General features: G+C 37.4%; 1 protein-coding gene across 1 annotated transcript in view; it reads right to left on the bottom strand.

The window, feature by feature from the left end:
- Window positions 1-20,611, bottom strand: part of DTHD1 (death domain containing 1) — a 68,130-nt gene extending 47,519 nt beyond the window's left edge. Inside the window, exons 1-2 of the mRNA XM_051964920.1 lie at window positions 20,251-20,611; window positions 16,877-17,525 (exon numbers count right to left, since the gene is read on the bottom strand). Coding sequence (XP_051820880.1) covers window positions 16,877-17,525; window positions 20,251-20,518 — 917 coding nt within the window. The 5' untranslated portion in view covers window positions 20,519-20,611. The remainder of the gene's footprint in view (window positions 1-16,876; window positions 17,526-20,250) is intronic.
- Between the last annotated feature and the right edge of the window lie 390 nt (window positions 20,612-21,001).

Genomic DNA, 21,001 nt, shown 5'->3' with positions numbered 1-21,001 from the left:
AAGAATATCTTAAATGTATGCTTTTTCTGGGAGAAAATTATTATATTCCCTACAGATATTTAAAATGCAAAGAGAAAATATTTTTTCTTCACCTGGCTTAAACTGGTTTGTGGTGATTTTATTTAATCTGATAAAGATTACCCATTTTGAACAGAGATACTAAAGCATTGTAGTTAGCTTAAAAATACCAGTTTGGTAATGAATACAGCTATTACCTCTAACATGTTTTGTTTGTTATTGGTGCAAGAGAGATAGTCAATGAGAAAACTCTCTCAGTGTACCCTGACTGCTGTTTTCTAGTTTGTGATTTTAGGGAAATACTTGGAGGGCCGAATTCACACAGTGTGTAGATGTCAGAGGGGGAACCTGACTCCAAGGACACTCTCATGTCCACTACACTGCGAATGAAGAAAGCTTACTTATTATGCAACAGAAAAGACAATTTCTCCTTTCAAAGAGTCACATTCCAATGGAGAAAACACCACCTATGAAAGGTTTCAGCTATAAGTTGGATGGGAAAATCTCATGGTTTTCCGGGTACAGAATGTAATGACTTAACGTCACTGTTCCTAGGGAGGCTGTAGTCAGGGTCCTGGCCTGTCTCCATCAGAGTCCAAAGAAAGATGGTGGTCACAGGATGGACAAGATGGCTGCCTCCAGTCTCCCTTGCTGCTTCAGCCATGCCGGTTTGTCTGCCTTACAGGCGGCAGTTGGCTGGCATTTGCTAGGGACTCAGAGCCCTTTCCCACAGGAGCTGAGTCCCAATGATGGCTCTGGTTTTGGGAGTGCTGTCACTCTCAGCGCTCCTGTGCTTATATCTATAGGAGGAAACTAGCCATCGGTTGTTGCTTGAAGTGGTGAAGCAGGATCTCTTCTCTAAAATGATTTGGCCTCTTACTAATGGCTATGGGTGAGCCAGAAGCAGGTCCAATGGCCCAGGGAATATTGAGGGGAATGTGGTCTCTGTGGTGGGGCTGGGGATGCTGGTACATGCTGCCTCCTGGGCTGTCTCAGGGTATCTCACTCCTCAGCTAGGATGGACCATGCCCTGTCATAATGGATTTATTGAATTTAATTTTTTTTCATAATAAATGAATTATTGATCCAGAATACCTGTCCAAGTTTCAATTTTATCAGTTATTGCTTTCCCTCTTATTTAATCAAGTACTCTCTCCCTTAATTTTAATGCCTTCTGTCTGACATTATGTTCAGTGTTACTTTATATATCAAGTACATAATTGTTTCATATTTGTCTCTCCCATTAGAGTAAGAGCTCATTTAGGACTTTTTGCCTTTTCTCTCTCTCTCTTTTTTTTAATCCCCAGGACCTAGAACACAGTAAGTGATTCACAACTGTTTGTTGATTTGATTGGCAAATGCTTGGCAAATGATTGGCAAATCATCAGTATGATGGGTAATCCTTTTTTAAATACCAGTTTAATACTAATTACTGGGTAATAATTCCTTTTATTGATTGATTCATTTCCAAGACCAGACTATGTTTGAATCCCAAGGAAGTCATTTTTTTTCTCCCCTTTGTGGTGCTGTCTGGTTCCTCCATCCCTTCCTCCCTTCTAAATATGGCATCTTTTAGCATTTTCTTCACAGTTGGGGGAATTTATATGAAGTCTTCCAAACAACCTTATTGTAATGTATAAGGTATCACTATATTTTAGCTAAAAGAGGAGCCTGGAACCAGGCCACCAGGAACTTCCCAGAATATCTTGAAAACATGCTGCCTATACTTCCAGCCTCCCCATCCTCCCAGCCAACACTCCTCTCTATGTGTTGTCTCCCTTTTTCAGAATGCAAGTTCCCTGATGTCGGAGACTGCTTCACTTTAGTATTTTTATTTGGTGGATCAAGAGCCTGCCTCAGAGACAGAAAGTCCTATCTCTGACACGTAGTGTCTGTGTGACTCTAGGCTGGCCATTTAATCTCAGTGCTCTCAAAGCAAACATGGAAGGCTGTAAGCAGAAAAGGTGCTCATCTACATTGGTAGAGATAGTTTCCTCACTGGAAATATAGCTCATCTAAAGCACTTAACACAATGCTTGGCACTTAATAAGCAATTAATAAATGGCCCTTCATGGCATAACATTGATGTTTTGACATTTGTAGACTTCAGTAAATCTATATAGTCTGTCCTTCAGTACTGATCACTGGCCATTCATATCTTCTTGTTCTATATGATTTTTGCTCACATTCTACTACAGATCCTCCTTAAAGGATGTCCAACAAATTGGAGACATATTAACAACAGCCTTCTAATACATAAGATGTTATTTGCCTAAATTGAGAAAGGAGAGAATATTGTTAATTCATCAGTCTTCCCCAATAACTCTACCAAAGTTCCTCAAGAAAGAAAGAGAAAAAAAGGAAGGAAGGAAGGAAGGAAGGAAGGAAGGAAGGAAGGAAGGAAGGAAGGAAGGAAGGAAGGAAGGAAGGAAGGAAAGAAAGAAGGAAGAAGGAAGGAAGGAAGGAAGGAAGGAAGGAAGGAAGGAAGGAAGGAAGGAAGGAAGGAAGGAAGGAAGGAAGGGAGAGGGAGAAAAGAATGGAGGGAAGAAAGAAGAAAGAAATGAAGGAAGGAAGAAAAAGGAAGAAGGAAGAAAAGAAGCAAGGACTACTTTTTCATATGATTTAAAATTCTTCCCACCTCCCATACTCCTATATTTTCTTCCATTGTACAGATCCTAAATTTCTTCCCTTCACATAAACTTCATATTTCTTCTGTTCTCAAAACTATAGATTCTCATCTTGACTTACAGTGCTCAAATTTCTCCTTTCCAGAGGTCAAAACCTTTTCCAGCTCAAAAAAATCAATGCCATCTCTTAAAATTCTCAAATCTTCATTTCACGTGTCCTCTCAGATAAATAAAAACAAACATAAAAACTACCTCCATTATGATTGCTCATCAAATCCTGGCACAGCTTCTTCTGAAGCTACCTCAGAGGCAGGTTTATTTACATAGGTGACACACTCTGAGATCATTCTGGACTCCAAAACTGGACCAACCACCAGAATCCTTAAATCTACCGGCTAAAATACACTGGTAGAAATCTCTCTTTGCTGTGGAACTGACACCTTTCAGTGCAAAACACACCTGTGAGTGAAGGAAGTGACGCAAACATGTGAAGGAAGTAAATGTGGAATTACTCCACTTGCTTACTGGCCAACCCCATTACACAACCTCCTGCTCTTGTTATTAGATTGAATATGTGCCTCAGGAAGCTTGCCAGCACTCCCAAACCACAAAATGTGTAGCTGACCCTAATAACCCCAACATCTGTGCCCAGTCAGTCTTGTCTCAGAACGATGTAACACAGAGCTTCCTTCCTCTCCACAAAACCTCTCACACAAGCCCCATCTCTCATCCTCGCAGCTGGTCCAGACATCTGTATCCATCATCTCTCTCTCAGACTATTGCAATAGCCTCAGAACTGGTCTCCCTTCTTTAGCATCTCCCCAGTACCTTAGAATCTTCATTCAGATACTAAACTAATCACCCTATATTACAAGTCTTACTGTGTCACTTCCCTATTCAATAAAATCCATCATTTACTAGTGCTCTAGTAATTGCCTCTAGAATCAAATATAAAGTTCCCTGGCTAAACTTTTTTAAGACTGTTCATAACCTGAGTCCAACCAACTTTCTTAGCTTATTTCTTCTTTTCTCACATGCTAGGATCTAGCCACACTATCTTATTTTTCTTCCTACAGAACATTCTCTCTCCCATGTCTATCTCTGTCCCCCATTCCTGGAATGTACTTCCTCTTCTCCATCTCTTAGAATCCTTCGTTCCTTCAAGTTCCACTTTCAATATTAAGCTTTTTCTGAACCCTTTAGCTATAAATGCTTCTCTTCCCTGCTTCATTTAATTAATATGTACCTATATTTATAGGTAAATATTATCTTGAGTCTAGACTATAAAACAACACCATAAGAACAAGGATTCTCAATGTTTTTTCATTATTTTCCTTGGACTAACCATGGTGACAGAACACACTATTTTCAAATAATAGGAGAGAGAACATTCTTTTTTTACCCCTATACTTATTTTTAAAAGGCTGTAATATTTGTCCATGGTAGATAATATTGCATTTGGTTTTAGATAGATATATTTAGCATACTAAAAAGAATCACAATCATGCTTTTTAGGGTTATTTTTTAGGGGGATTTTAAGGATAAATGAGGTATAACTCAACAAATCAAAGAAATATAATTAAAATCCTAAACAAATAATCTCCACAAAACTTTATCAAAGGCATCAGATGTAAAATTCTACATACGTAAATTAAAAGACAATTTGAGGAGAGAATACAAAAAATTAAAGGTTCTAGAAAAAGCATTTCCCTGCCTGTGCCTGAGATGAGCCTTGAAAAACAAGCTAAGAACTCTTATATGTATTCCTATCATCTTCAAAGATAGTAAAAGATATTTGACTCATATTATCTTCTATGGAGAAAATTTTCTTTTTAACTATTTTATAATCAGATCTCTTTTGTTCCAGCAGATAATCAACACAAAAACATTAAGTTTCTTTCACAGCTTATAGGAGAAAAAAACAAACTCTCCTTATTAACTAAATTGCCACTAAATTAACTAAATGCCACTAGGATTAGATAGGGTCTCTACTCCACAGTAAATTCAAGGAATTTTTCATTCCGTGGAGTTATTCCAGCTTTATTCATGACTTACAGGCCAAAGGACACAATTCTATCCACTAAGAGAGAAGAAGTAGTTGCTGAGAAACAAATAATGGGAATCTTGGAGGGAAATCATTACACCATCTTAAAGATTTGTGATATAGGAAAAGAATTATGGCCAGAACCTATCATGCATCCTAGATTTTAGGAAAAATGACTTTCAGAGGATCAAAGAAAAGAAGTAGAATTCCATGGATAATGAAATATTTTAGAGGATATCAGCTCAGGAAGAATGAAAGATACTCAAATGAAATTCTGAAGGCACAAAGGGGAAAAAACCTATTGAAGAGGAACAATGGGATTTCTCTAAAAAAGACTGATGTGGATACATGGGAAAGTAACTAACAAGAATTTTTCAATATATAGAACATGGAAGCAAGATCAGGCAACAAAAAAGTACATATGAGTGTCACAATGCTGTAAAAATATAAAAAATACCATACTTCAAAATGAACTGAAACTGACAAGAGAAAGCTAAAGACCACAAAAGTGGTCTGGTTTATTTTGTTTTGTTTTGTTTTTTAATCTATATTGAGAGGAAAAAGAAGATCAAAGAGATAGAACCTTTACTTGTTACCATGATAACTGACAACACAGAGAAGATAGAACTTCTTTGCCTCTGATTTTGTTTCTGCTCTCTCTGCCAAGGGGGATGAACTTTACACTTCAAATGACAAAAGGAAAATAATAAGGAATTTATGCCCAAGATCAGTACAGAAACCGTGAGAGAATAACTAGCTTCCCTTAATGAATTTAACTCGCCTGGCCAAGAGGAATTATATGGGTAGGACCTAGATAACCATTCAGATGTGTTTCCTGATCCATTATCCATGGTGTTTGAAAGATCCTGAAAAGCAGAAGTACCACAGGACTGAAAGACAAATGCCCCGATCTTCAAAAAAGAGGAGATTACAGAGTCGCTGTCAAAGTATGAGCCACTGAGCTCGACTTTGACTTTTGGGAAACTTCAAGGAAAAGTCATTGGAGAAGGTGGTTGCCAAACATTGCTGGCCCTTGTTTTCACAGAGGGCCAGTGAGATGCCTCGACTCATGTGTAAATTAGCTATAAATGAGGGAGAGTTGCATAAAGCTATAAATGAGGGAGAGTTACATGAAGTCATCAGCCTCAATCTCTTCAAGAGACATCAAAGTTCCGATGAAGACAAAAGTCCGGATGATGGATGATGCTCCGTGATGTGATAAATGACCTTGACATCTTCACAGCTCGTGCTTCAGTTGCTTTCGCAGCCACTGGGACAAAGTGTTCTCTTCTCCCATTCTCCCTGGGAAGGTCCTCACCTGCTTCACATGTCCCCATCCCCGACAGACTGATAACCCAAGATGGGTTAGTGGGATGTGGCTTTGGGGCATGCTACAGCTTCTTGGGGCCACAGGTGAAAGTGGTGTGTCAGGTAGACTCCAAAGGTGGAGGAGCAAGCCCGAGGAGGGCTCTGCGAGCCCTCACACCAAGGTCTTGGTCCTTGTCAAACACTTAAAGGGAAGCAGCCACTACAAATCATCAGAGTGCCTTCATCAGAAATATATACATATATATATATATAAAATCAAATGGGCTTAGAACTGATTGAATGGTTTATACACACACACACACACACACACACACATATAGTCATATGGGTTTAGAACTGATTGATCAAAATCAAAGAGTAGTTATTAATGATTCAATGTCACTGTGGCAGGATATCTCCAGGGGATAACCTCAGATATCTGTGTTTAGTTAGTATTGTTTAATATTTTTGTCAATGACTTGGGGAAAGACATTGTTGTCATGCTTCTTACATTTGCCAATGACAAGAAGTGGGGAAGGACAGTTACTAGCTATAAGTAGCAGGTAACAGGATACAAAAAGATTTGACAGGTTAAATCAGGGATCAGCAAACCATGGCAGAGGGCCAGATTTGGCCAGCTGCCTATTTCTGTATAGCCCTAAGCTAAGAATGTATTTTTACATGTATATTTTAAATAAAATTTTGTTCTATATTTTCAAAATGTAAAGATCAAGATTTTTCTTGTGCAGCAAGAGAATTGTATAAATATGTATGTATATATTGGACTTAACATATATTTTTACCATGTGTTACATATATTGGGTTACTTGCCATGTAGGGGAAGGGGTAGGGGGAAGGGGGAGAAAATTAAGAGCACAAAGTTTTGCAAGAGTCAGTATTGAAAAATTATTCTTGCATGTGTTTTGAAAAGAAAAAGCTTCAATTGAAAAAATGTAAAGATCATTCAGAGCATGTTGGCCTTTAAAAAAAAAAAAGGCAACAAAGTGAATTTGGCCATTGGCTGTAGCCTCTTGGATTCAGCAATTATTGTGATCCCTTCCAAGTCTTAAATTGTGTGTTTCTATGAGTTAAGCTCATTAAAATAAATATGTTCTACTTAAAGTAATGAAAATTAATTATAAATAACATGATTAAAAAAATCTTACTAGAACTTCAACTTAAACTGCTAAGAACCATTATTTCACTTAGGACATTTAAAATTATTCCCTTTCTCTTTGAAAGAAATCTTTCCAATCTTAATTTGAAAATGAGGATAAATGTCAAAGGTCCCAAGTCTAGGCCTAATTAAGCTGCTTCTTTTTCCATTTCCTTACTCTTTTTTTAAAATCTCATCATCCAAATATATAATGTGGACACTAGCAGAACTAGACCAAGATGGATCAGGTTTCTGGCCAGATATGAAAAGATTTCTCCATGTGAGATGAGTTGTATGAGCTGCTGTATTTCTCAATGAGTGTTTTTTTTTTTTTCCTACTCAGTTTAAGTTCAAGAATTTCTGGTATCCATTTCTTGAGTTTTCCTAAGACAGATGGGTAATTGCAGGAACCAAAATTGCTCTGATCACTAGAAGAACCAATAAAACACGGGCAGATGTCTTAATGATTGAGGGCAAAGGATGGGTCCAAAATACAGAACTAAAGGAAATGGCCCTATCTTCAATTTATTTACCTCTTTACAAAAGACAAGAGATGTATTCTAGTTGAAGAATTATATAATTCCCAATTCTTGATGTTATTGAGAGAAGAAGACTAGAGTCTGAATTGTGCTCCTATTAGGCTCTAGATTAGGCAGAAGGCTCATGCTATCTTGAAGTCATATGCAACTTGAAGCTATACGATATGAAGTGATCATTTTTTCTGCCAAGTTGGGCTTCTTGGTGGTTTCCTGGCAGTGCAATTTATCTTTATGAAATCATTTTAAGTTTCCCTTTTGCCTGAATAAAAATCTATTTTACTTTCTTTCCTTCCACACCCCATCCTCTTCATTTTTAAATTCTAAATTTGCCCCTGCCACCCACAGAAATACAGTCACCTTGGATGACTTCATCAGCCTCTCCTCATGTCTCTGAATTATAAGATGGCTGGTTGGCCAAGGAACAGTTGATAACCCCTTAAATACCTTTCTCTAAGTCCCATTTCAGCCCAATTCTATGTGTCTGCAAGGAGAGAGAAGAGCACTTTTAACCCAGAATATTAAGATTTCATTCTTCCTTGCCCAATCAGAAAACTCTACTGCTTTTATAACTTATAAATTATCTGTACTTCCCCCTTCCCATCTCTCAGTATCCCACTACCATCTGCTATGTTGTATAAAAGAGTAAATCATTTGATCTTAACTGAATTTCCACTTTTTCCTTGGCTTAAAACCAAATTTTTCTTCTGTTAACGCTTCCTAAATGCTCCCCAACCACTGTTATCTCCATTCTTTACAAGGGTCATCTCAGAAAGAGTGCTTGTGGTTAACGTGTTTAGAATTAGATTATTTAAGGAAAAGCTTTACCCACACATCCTCAGTGTTGTTATTACCCCCATATTTCCTAAGACAGGATCTAAGTGTGACCTTAAATCAAAAATTTCTCAAAATACTTTTTGGTGTCATTTAGCAATCTGGTGAAACCTGTGGATCAATAAAACTTTTTTGTAAAACATTTATAAGAAAAGGTAAATTTCAGTTAGGGGTGAAGGAAAATAAGAGTTCATTTTTTTCCCCATCCAAGTTCATGGACCCATTTAAAATCTACCCACACACCCCTTAGGGTTCCATAGACCCTACATTAAAAACCTTTGCTTTAAATAGAGTAGCAAAGGATGGAGCTTCATATATGGTTGCTTTTTATCCAAAAGCTTCTTGCAACTTCCTTAGTCTTCACCATTGTGAATCAAACATTGTACATTTTAGTTACATCTATAGCCTATGGCTCTTCTCGCAGCAGCCACCTTAAATTTCATTTAGCCAGTTTTCATTGTTGCAGCGTTCATAACAGATAATCAGTGTCTTGTACATAGTGTTTTATAAATACCTGTTGAATAGGTAACTTTGGAGTTCATTTAACCACTGTAGTCCCATATGGAGTCTCATAGCTGAATGTGAAAAATTATGATTTATTTTCAGTAAATTTTGGCTCTTTTCCTACTTTGTAAACTTAGATACCTGGGGTCATGTAAAAATTTCTCAAGCGAAGAAGAGTCATGAATAGAAAAAGTTAACGAAGCGCTGATCTAATCCATCTTTCTGTTACCTGCACTTCAGTTCAAATGTCTGGATGAAAAATTAACTTTAACCTCTCACAGAGGCCCCAGACAGAGATGAGAGAAGCCCTCATAGCCAGCATACCAAGAGCCAATTATTGGAGCCGTCATCTGTGGTACTTCAAGCAGCATCACCTATCATTTCCCTTGTTATTTTTCTATCTCTCCATCTCTGGCATCAGGTCTTAGTTATGCAAGGGTATGAAAGCACTGGCGAGAATAAAAGGGCATTTTGCGTTACGCAAGGTCCTCCCCTCCTTAAGTTTCCTGCTAATCATACCACCAGGCTTCATTCTTTAGAACAAGTAAAGTCTTGTAGGACTCCTGGTCTATTCATTTATATGCAGCATCTCCTAAAAACCCTCCAAGTTACTTGTCTTTTGAATGAACTGCTTAGAGGAAAGTCAAAGATGTGGTACCCATTCCACATCTTCGTGGAAGAGACTGGACCACAACTGCACCGTGAGGTGACAGGATGGGACGATTGGCAAACTTGAAATTAATTTTCCTTTTCTCTTCCCTCTAGATCATCCAGTGGGAGGTTTATATGAAGGTAGGGTTAGCTAAAGGCTGAGGTGTACATCTCAACTTAGTCCCATTATGGGGACCTTTAGAGGCTATGTGGTCCATATTCCAGACAGGATGATATGTAAGATCATTAGAAGGAATATACCTGGCACGGCATATGTGGAATGATAGTTCAGTAATAAAGTATATTTTATTAGGCAGGGCTCATCTATGGGTAAAGGGCAGCTAGTAATGGATAAAGTGCTGGGCTTGGAAACAGAAAGACTCATCTTTGTGGTTTCAAATCCAATCCCAAATACTTATTAGCTGTGTGACCCTGCTTGAGTCACTTAATCCTATGTACCTCAGTTTCCTCATCTGAAAAATAAACTGCAGAAGAAAATGATGAACCACTCTGGGATCTCTGCCAAGAAACCCCAAATGAGATCACAAAGAGTCAGACACAATTCAACATCAATAGGTAAGAAATTGGATCGTCATGCAAATCAGTAATTTTCTATTAAATAGCTTTTTGCAAATATCAGGAATTACACAGAAGGTTTCACCTAAATGGTAGATCAGTGATGTGAGATTAAAAACAAACTTGCTACCAAAAAACTATCCCTTATGAAAAGGAATATTTTACATTGAACATATATTTTGGGAATAGGACAGTTTATGTCAGAATTTCTCAATTATTAGTTGTCCCCACCTCTCAAAATACTTTTAAATTAATTACTTTGTATTTATGTGTATCTAAGACTATACCAGCCACTGAGTTGGAGGACCTGGATTTAAATCTCATCTCACCTATTTATTATTTACTTTACTTCTCTAGACCACAGTTTCTTTACCTGTAAAACAGCTCAAATGGATTCATGATCTTCAAGGTCTCTTTCAACTCCAAATTAATTATTTTAACCTGTTTCTGCAAAGATACCGAGACAGGGACCATTTCCAGATGATTTGTTGGCAGTGTAGGTCAGAGCAGTTGGAATAGACACATGTTTCAGATATAGCACAGGGAGCATGGAAGTTAAAGTTAAAGAGATCAGAGATGTGGCAGAACAGAGAAAAGTGACTCCCACTTCTTTAGCCTTTAGGACTCCTAGGGAGCTCCCCACTCGACGGCTTTCAGAGGGTCTCACTTGTGAGGGGCAGTCTGACCCAGCCTTGAAGAGACAGGTAACCTAGCTTATGAGCATAATATGTGGTCCAGAGGAAAAGAACTTGTACTGATGAGTACACTCTGCCCTTATCAGCAGCATCTGATGGGAATCCCAAGGGCAATCATCTGAGCTTGATGGGAACTTGTGCAACCATGAGCTTCCAGGTAAGCTCTTCCCATTGTAAATTGGAGAAGCTGTAAAACCAGCAAGAGCAGGATTTTTCTTCTGAGAACTGAGGATGAAATGCCCATTTTTATGATACAAATAGCTATTTTTTTAAACCTTACTATTTACTAAGCCAACTAAATTACTAATCCAATTAAACTGTTGTTTAACCAGGATCTTGAGGTGAATGATTGAAACTGCACCTGAGTCTGGCTGGGATAGAAGCCATTGATTACTGGAGCCAGAGTTACAGTTGGAACGGAAGAACTGACATGATTCTGGCCATAAAACCTGGGATGTAACAGTAGTGGGATGAGTCCTGGGTGATTGATAGTCCCAGAGTCAATCATGAGAGTATCCAGTTTTTCTTTTTAGTTGGTTCCTCCTTATTTATAAATTTCTCTTATATTCCTTGTCCTTTTATTCAGCCTTTACCCTTATCTTCTCCTACCTTCCCACCTAAAATGTGGGAATTCTCCCTAATTCTGATTTTCCCCTGCCACTTTCTTTCAGTACCGGAATAGCAATAGATGAGGTCACAACTCCCTAAACTTCATTCTCTGATACCTCCTTTCCAAGGCGGTGACCAGAATATCTAATGATAACAGGAGATACAGTAGAAAACTTGGAATAATGATAGTTAATATTTAATAATACTAATAATAGCTAGCATTTCCATAAAACTAACTATGAACCAGGCACTGTGTCAAGTGCCTTATAAATATAATTTCATTTGATTCTCTTAACAACCCTGAGGGGTGAGGGGGTGGGGTAAGTGCTATTAGCCCATTTTATAGATGAAGACACCAAGGCAAGATTCCCCAAGATCGTACAGCCAGTACATTTCTGAGGCCAAATTTGAAATCAGGTTTTCCTGGTTTCAGGACAAGTGCTCTTTCCACTGAGCCACCTAGCCATTTATACACAGCACTTTAAGGTCTAGAATGAGGAAAACTAGGCTGAGAAGTTAAGTGGTTGGCTTAGGGTCGAACACATGGGATCTCATGCAGGATTCAAATTCAGTTCTACTTGACACCAAATTAAGTGCCCTATCTATCACACCATCTCACAAAAAATCACAATCTAGTGCCTGCCTCAATCAAACCAGAGTAAGAGTCTATGGAGACCTACTTTGTGTACTTCCCTCCCTCTTAGTTCTCAGCAGTCCTGAGAAAGCTCTTAGACCTATTTTTTACATCTCAGTAACACACACCCGGATACCCATCCACCTTTGAAGATATGAAACCCTTGCTCTGTTCCTGTGATCCATCCAACAAAATCAAATTTCCTCTTAGCCTTTCTTATTAAACCGAAGACTTCTGCCCTCAGTGCTGCCTTCCACCATGACCTGAGTCCATGTTTGCAAAGACTTGTGGACCGAAGGCTGGCCGCTCATATCCAGCCAAGGTTTGGAGGAGTGGAAACCTGCACCAATGGACCAGGGAAATCCCAGATGTTTAGAAGTACTTTCAGCCAATTGAGTTTTGACTTTGGTCTTTCCCTCCGGGAGGGTAATTAAACATAATGAATGGTACTTTAAATTAAGAGTTATCATGTCAGACCTTGTCCATATTTTATCCCAAGTCATAAATCTGCCCCCATTTTACTGGAGACCAATCCTCCACAGACCTTCCTCCGCTCAGCTGTTAAAGTGATCTTCCCAAAGCACAAATCTGACCCTCTCCCCTAACTAATAAACTCCTCTAGCTCCCTATCATCTCCATGATCAAATGTGAAGTCCTCTGGTTGAGCCCTTCATCACTCCCCTCCCCAAATCTTACCACCTTTTCTGTCTTTTTATACCCTTCATTTCTCATTTGTTCTTCAATGACTGACCTTCTTGGGATTCATCAAAATCAACACTCCATTTTCTTGATTGGTGTCCCTCATGCCCCAGGTCCCTCTTCATTTCTGCATCTTCACTTCTGTGACTTTCTTCAAGTCCAGCTAAAATCCCACCTTCCACAAGAAGCCTTTCCCAGTGCCCCTTAATTCTAAGGCCTTGCCTCTGTGGATTATTTCCAGTTCATGCTGTGGGTTAGTTGTTTCCTCATTGTCTCCCACATTAGAGTGTGACTTTCTTGAGGAAGGAAGGGACTGTCTTTTGCTTTTTTATTGTATCCCCAGCATTTAGCAAGGTGCCTGCCACATAGTAGATGCTTAATACATTTTTATAAATTTTCTTATAAATAAATTTTATAAATATAAATATTTGTGACAAAGTCATAAAGTATAAGAGTAGTCGGTCTTAGAATATTGAATTAAGAAATGCAGGCAAAGCTTACCTGACCTGATCCCGTCAAGTGAGAAGTCCTGTCTGGTAGAAAAGTTGATCCCTGAGCTATGAATAAAGAGAAAAGGGACAGACACAAAGAGAAGAAGAAAGGCAGGTCCAATATACTTCAAAAAATTGTGGATGCCCAGAACTACAGGAAATCTCAGGAGCCATCTGGTCTAACCCTTTTGTTTTATAAGAGTGGGAAACTGAGGCCCAACAAGATTGTGACTTGGACAAGGTCATAATGGTAGTGAGCTTCAAAGGCAATATTTGAACACAGGTCTCCTGACCCGGGAGCCAAAATTCTTTCCAGTGTGTTAAATTTTGGCTTTTATAGTGAGGGAGGAGAGGGAAGAAAATACTGTAGGATGATAAGATTTAGGAACTGCTAAGGGAGCATCTACTCCAGCTTACTTCATCAAGAAGTAAGATTTTGATGGATCGTTTTCTTTCTGGTTTCTCCCTATCCATATCCAGAGCAATGTTTTCTCTGAATACCCTTAAAAGGCAATTCTTTACAGCCAACTCTTTACTATACCCTCTAGGGATGGATGAAAGAATATCCTTTCTGGAATTTCTCATTTAAAGAAATTGCTCAACATTCTCTAGAATTCAAAGATTTAACAAAAACTAGGCAAATAGCTTTCTTTGGGCATACTAAACTAAAAAGAGGCGTAGGAAAAATGCAAAATTTGTTATTCTATTATCCTAATAATTCTAATTTTGTATTTTTTCTCTCAAATTAGCAGGTCATAGCTTTTCTAGAATTGTACTGAGAAAACAAGATTTGGCTACTACCAGCCAGCATCTAAGCATTCTCCTTTTGTCTAATACAGAGCACAAATAGAATTATTCCAAATCTTCCTTTACCTACACATGTATTCAAACAGAATTTTTCCTACCTAGAATACTACCCCCGATCACAGTTCTTTCCTTTTGAAACCATACCCATCTCTTAAGGCTCATTTCAAATGTCACCTCCTCCATCAATATTTTTCATACTTTCCCTGGCTCCTCCCAGTCAGAAGAGAGTCATCTCCAGTCAATCCAATCTATACCTAGCCATTGGACCCAGATGGCTCGAAGTAAGAACACGAGGCTGGTGACTTTGCACAGCCCATCCTCCCTTAAATCTGATTTATTTGCATCAGCACCCTGATATCATGATTTTCTTCCAGAACAAATGACAAACAATAACTTCTGTAAGTAGAGCTGCCCCACTGGGGACCCAACCAGAACTGCTCAGTAATGTAACACAGAGGTTTTCTTTCTCCCTTCCTTCTTCTCTCTCTCCCTCTATCGCTCCTTGTCCCTGCTCCTGTCTCTTCCTTTTCCTTTCCCTCACTCTCCTTTCTTCTTTCCCTCTCTCTTTGCCTCTGTCTCTGTTTCTCTCTCTCTCTCTGTCTCTCTGTGTCTGTCTCTCTGTGTCTCTCTGTGTCTCTGTCTCTGTCTCTCTCCCCCTTTCGGCATATATCATACCCTTACCTGCAGGTGCCCTGTCTAAATTAACATATATATATATATAATTTTTTTTTTTTAAATCTCTGAAACCTTGTAAGATATCCTGGAGTTGACCAGATTTCTTTCTCAAGGACCGTACCTTAAACTCAGATCAGTCTGGATTGCATCACTGACTAACAGTAGCCCTCAGGCCAAACTCTAATTGGTCATTGTTTTGCCACAGATCGATTCAGAGCAAATGTAAATAGCAGTTATTTCTATTTTGGCAAGAAACCCTGAGGATCTTCCCCACCCAGATTGGATTTTTTTTTTTTTTGCCTAAAAAAAAAGAGGCCATTCTTTGCCTCAATCCTTCCCTAACCTTAATCACTGAATGGGAGTTGCCCTAGTCAACTGAGACTAGCTAAAGACCTGAGCTTAAAAGGGCCAAAGTCTCCTTCAGCTCTGGGGCCATCTCCAGTCCTCCTGATCTTTATCTGGCCACTGGACCTGGATGGGTCTGGAGGGGAAAGTGAGACAGGTGACCTTGCCCTGCCTTCCCTCACTTAAATCCAACTCATTTGCAAGTCGTGGAGTCATCTTCCCCAGTGACAAAAACAAAGGACAAACAACACAGCCAGAAATTTCTTTCTCTTCCTCTTTTCTTCTTATCATATTTTATTTTTTATTGAACTACATAAGTCTGCAGCATTTGTGCTTACCATGTTGTCTAGAACACAAGAAACTCCATGAAAGCAGGTACCAAACCTTTATGCTTTTGTTCCCCAACATAGTCCTTTGCTCGTAGTAAGGTATTAATAAACATTATTATATATACATGTGTGTGTGTATACACATATATACATATATATTATATATATAATATAATATAAACAATATAATAATAAATAATTAAAGGATTAAGAGTCCAATAATAAGGCTGGGCATCCCATGGCTAAATAATCAGGATAAGAAGGGGATACACATAAATATTTCAAAATTAAATGAATGGCTCTGAAAGCAGTAAATCCAGGACTAGTTCATTATTGATATGAATCCCCATTTCCAACACAATTTTTGGGATAATAAGGTCTATTACTCCGGAGGCCTAAGAACTAGGGGGAAGAAAAAGTTAGGGTGGACAGGTCCCCATAAAAGAGGCCAGAAATATGCCCAAATTGTCTAACCCCTAGAAAGGTTATCTAGGAACAAAAGCTACTATTGTTTATTTTTCACTAAAAGAACAAAAAGTGAAGTTTGCCCTCTACTCCCAACATGAGTTATTTTACCCTAGCAGGATCTATGTTTTTTTTTTTTTTTAATGTTTTTGATTGTTATATTTCAGTATAATTGTTGTTGTTGTTGTTTGTAATTCTATGAGTTCTACTTCATAATTTAAAAACTTTTTTTCTAAGAAGGAGTCCATAAACCTATGGCACTAGAGTGTCAAAGGGATCCATGACAACAAAAAATTAGTTAAGAACATCTGCCCTAGAGGATCCCCAGCCAGAGGAAATTCATCATCAGAAGGATTTCACATGAACGTAATAACGCAGACAGGTGTTGTGGCTCAATGCTTTCCATCCAGGGGCTGCCTCCTTTATTTATACTAACTATGGGCTAAACTACACTTTCTATGCTGCTGAAGATGTATATGTATTAAATTTTGTATCCTCTAAATTTCAGTGACCTGAAGCAAAGCCCTTGGTCATTATTCTAATTACAGTAGAGCAAAAAGATCCTATCCCTTTATCTTTGTTATTTTTCCAAGTGTAGTACAAAGTGTTAATCATACTAAGTACTTAACAAATGTCTGTTGAATAGATATTTATTTGCATAAAGTATGCATTCTGTTACTATCTTATACCCTATAAACTCCCCTAATCCTGACAAATCTAAATCTCCTTTCATACTTCTATGGGAAAGTTTAGGGAGATAAGTTATGGTTTTGAATTTTTATTTGGGATCGATAGAAGAGTAAAGTTGGTCTTGTGTACAAATTCTACTTATAGCCATAATCATCCATCACCAAAAAAAATAGATTTACTTACTCCTTTTCCAGAACATGATTTGTTTGGTTTAGATTCTCTGAATCATTTTTAGGAACATTTCCCCCATATCTCTTATCAATATCATTCATCAGAGGCACAGTCTTCTCTTCATTTATACTCTTCCTATTACTTTGAAATTCTCTTTCTGGGAGTTCTTTATTAGATCTCACAGCATTAATCTCTTCCCTCTTTGCATCATTTTTCTCCACAACAACATCCTCAATTTGTTTACAATCCTTATCTGCCATATTTTCTGAGGACACTTCAGTAAATTCCATTTCTTGCCTCATGACATTTTCATCCAATGATGAGATATTTTCTTTCTCCACAAATGCAGAAGTCATCAGTTCCTTGGTTTTTTGTAGCTGGATTTGGCTCAGACTATGACTTTCACTTTCCTTCAGGGGAGAAATTTGAGGAAATTGTTGGCTGGAAGCAGGGGCTGTTTCTATATAATCTGTTTTCCCTTTTTCAGAAAGATTTGTTCCACGGAAGATATTTTGGATGGTATTTTGTGTGTCAAAGGGTATATATTCATGTTTCATGGCATATAAATTAACTATGTCTTTTTCCTCTTTCCGAAGGTGTATTACAGCATGACTCAAATATCCACTTATTTTCTTGAGGCAGTCTATGAGAGCATTAATTTCTAGATTTAAAAAATACAATGAATACAAATAATCATCAAATCATTTCTCCATTGTAATATTCATTCAACAGAATCATCGTATTTTAGAGAAGGAAAAAACTTGACAAAATAGGAATCCTATCTATAATATCCTTTAAGAGGCTAATTAACATAACTTAATAAGGGTCCTTTAAGATCTCATGTAAGAAACTGCTACTGTTGCTGTGCTGGGAATGTTCATTAGCAAAAAGCTCTAATTATAATAAAGACTGTCCTTATGAGTCAAAATCCATCTCCTTCTAAGCTTTCACCTGTCGGTCTCTGTTCTGTCTCTTGCAATAACACAAAACATCTCCTCCCTATTCTACATAGTAACTCACTAAATATTTGAAGATAGTTATCAGATTTCCCGTAAGGCTCTTGTTCTTCAAGATGAACGTCCTCAATTCCCTCAACCATTCTTTAAAGGGGAAAAACTTTATAGTCTTTTGAGCCAGGAGAAACTTGGCTTTGAAATCTACCTGTAATATAGCCTTTCTAAGGGCAAGGCACTTAACTTTCCTGAACCTCATCTTTCTTAACTATAAAATGGGATTGATGATGTCTGTGGTAGTTACTTCACAATATAATTATGACTCAAATGAAGTAATGTATATAAAATATTTTTTATGGCTTAAAGCTTATATAAGTGGTAATTATTATTATGATTTCCAGAAATCTTGTCCATCTTCCTCCCAATACTCTCTATTTGTTAATCCCCCTTGTTAAATGTAGCACACAGAATTGAACAGAATTGCATGATTTAAACAACAGAGAGTACAGTCAAGTTTTATGTTTCTATGAACAATTATGATATAAGCTCCTCTCAAAGTCCTTGGCACATAGTGAGAGCTTAATAATTGATTTTTTATCCCATTGCATTGTTACCTGCAGAGGCCTTGGGGAATGGCAGAGATTTGGGAAACTACCAAGCATAATCTAAATGTGTTATAAGATATGATTTTGGACATAAAAGACATTTTTATATTTCCAGCAATGTCTAACATATACCCTAAACAAAGGTGCTCAATAAATGTTTTTTATACCTTGAACAAAGGCGTTCAACAAATGTTTGTGGATCTATAACCTATATCAAATTGCTCACCATCATAGAGTGAGAGAAGAAAGAGAAAGGAAAATTTAGAACTCATATTTTTATTTTTCAAATGAATGTTAAAAATCATCTTCACATGTAATTAGAAAAAATAAAGTACTACTTAAAAGGAAAAAAGAAAAAGACACACATACAACACGCATGTTTGTTGAATGAATGTTCCAGTTTATTAGTAATTATATTTAAGTAGAAACAGAACATTCGCACATCAAATGCATACTGGCCAGTATGACTCTACACAAATCACTTAACTCCTAGGTATTCTAGACAAATCTCTAGGCAGGGGTCTGTTGATAAATGTTTTATAGCTGATTCTCAAAAAAAAAAAAAAAAAAAAAAAAAGTGAAATACATTTTAAAATTTAATCCTCATTATTAATATTTTTCCATTACTTTCTTAAGTCTAGAATTTAACAACAATAGCAAAACACGAATCAAGTCCTGATTTGTAGCATTTTCTGATTTTCAAGGTACAAATGCTCACAATGAAAAATTTAACAATAAGTTCTCAAGGGGCTCAAGCTGGTTCCAACACTTCCCTAACTCTAAATCTATAATTTGAGGGAAGGTTCTCAATTCCCCTGATAGAGCAAGTTTCCTAACCTAAGACTTCTCTATGCAGTGAGATCACAAGTCCAGTCTTTACTTAGCCCAGTTCCTTGCTTAAATTAGCTCTTTAACGTCTCTGTCATGTTGTCAATTCATACTGATTTTTTTCATATGAGATGCTATTAAGCCACACCTCTCAGTTTTACACTTAAGCAATTGAATTTTTAACCCAAATGCAAAATTGTACATAGGGCTGTTATGTAGATTTTGGGGAAGAGAATAGGGGAAGAGGAAAGAATCATATTTTTCTTCTGAGGTATTTTTGAATCTTATTTTGTTAACACGTTAGTTTCCTTTCCGGCTTTGTGTCATCAAGAAATTTAATATATATGATTTTTGGTCTTTAAATCACTGATAAAGATGTTGAAAAAAAAAAAACCCATAGGTAATAGCAACTTATATGTGTCATACCATTGGAGACTTCCTTTCAAGTTGACATCAATCAGTCAATAGTCTTTGGTTATGATTATTCCATGAGATACAAGTCTACCTGTCCAGGAAAATATTGATATCAAGATTTGCTATATATACAATGCTCCTCTGATTTCCTTCCTCACCTTATCAAAAGATGAAAATGGATAACAGTGAATTGTAGCATACTTAATATTGCTACTTATATTTCCAAAAACACTCCACCAAAGTCCAGTGTAAGGAATAATATGTTTTCCTATGAAACTTTATAAGAGTTAAATTAGGCTTGATATTTTAAAAAATCTCATATAAAATGAAATGAAAATTTGAGTGTGAAGATTTGGTCTTTTAATGTTATACTTTAATGTATAAAATAGGTTGTAGAAGAAAACATAGGAGTACAAAATTGAAGTTGACTTTACCTCTCGTTTTTAAGGGCACACCGATTTTTCTCTTTGGTCTTACATGAGAAAAAATTATTGAATGGAAATCATAGGATCACCACATGATGTGCGGTGTGACATGAAGTATTAATAATTAAATTATAATTGCAGCAAAACACATAATTACTTGCCTTGTCTCCAGATGCAAGGTTTCTGTTTCTCAAGAACATGCAGCTGCTGGCAAGTGGCTTGAAGTGTCCCTGTAACATGTTCCAAATGTTGGCAGAGGACCGCACTAAGTTCTTGACACAGCATGATCATTGCAGAGAGCCAGGTCCCTATGCCATCCTGATCCTGAAGGTCACTGCATAAAAGGGTCTCGGTTACTGATTTGTTTTGCCATCCAATCTGCTTTAGCAGTTGACTTAGTTTACCTGCGTCTGTTTCAGTTGGATCCATTTTCTTCCTATTAGCAAGTAAAAAAGCAATGAATAAATAAATAAACAAATGGATTCAAACTTTTTACGGGTAATTATTTCTCAAACCTAGATATTCGAAGTTCATCAACTGAGTCTTCTCTAAATTGCATAGCACTTAATTCTTTGCTGAGCTTTATATTATTGTTAACCAATGTAAAGTTACTAGGTGACCAAAGGAGGGGCCTTTGGGAAATCATTAAGCAGTAGTGCACATACATCATGTGCTATTGTGTACAGTAAAGATTTAAAATCTCTGTTTTCTTTGCCAAGGATAATGATCTCCAGACTGAGAACTATGGGAGTGAAAATAATAAGCAGATTGAAAACTAAGATAAATGGGAGGACCAGAAGCTACCTGGCTTCCCTCAAGAGGTCAGTTCACCAAGTCCAAATGATTGATGTGATTGCTAAGTTTCTTCCAATGATCATTAAAAACAAACAGAAAACTAGAGGATGAGAGATG

Source organism: Antechinus flavipes, chromosome 6 (assembly GCF_016432865.1).
Source record: "Antechinus flavipes isolate AdamAnt ecotype Samford, QLD, Australia chromosome 6, AdamAnt_v2, whole genome shotgun sequence".
Classification (NCBI taxonomy): domain Eukaryota; kingdom Metazoa; phylum Chordata; class Mammalia; order Dasyuromorphia; family Dasyuridae; genus Antechinus; species Antechinus flavipes.
The sequence above is the reverse complement of the archived record's forward strand: the minus strand, read 5'-3'. Positions and strand labels throughout refer to the sequence as shown.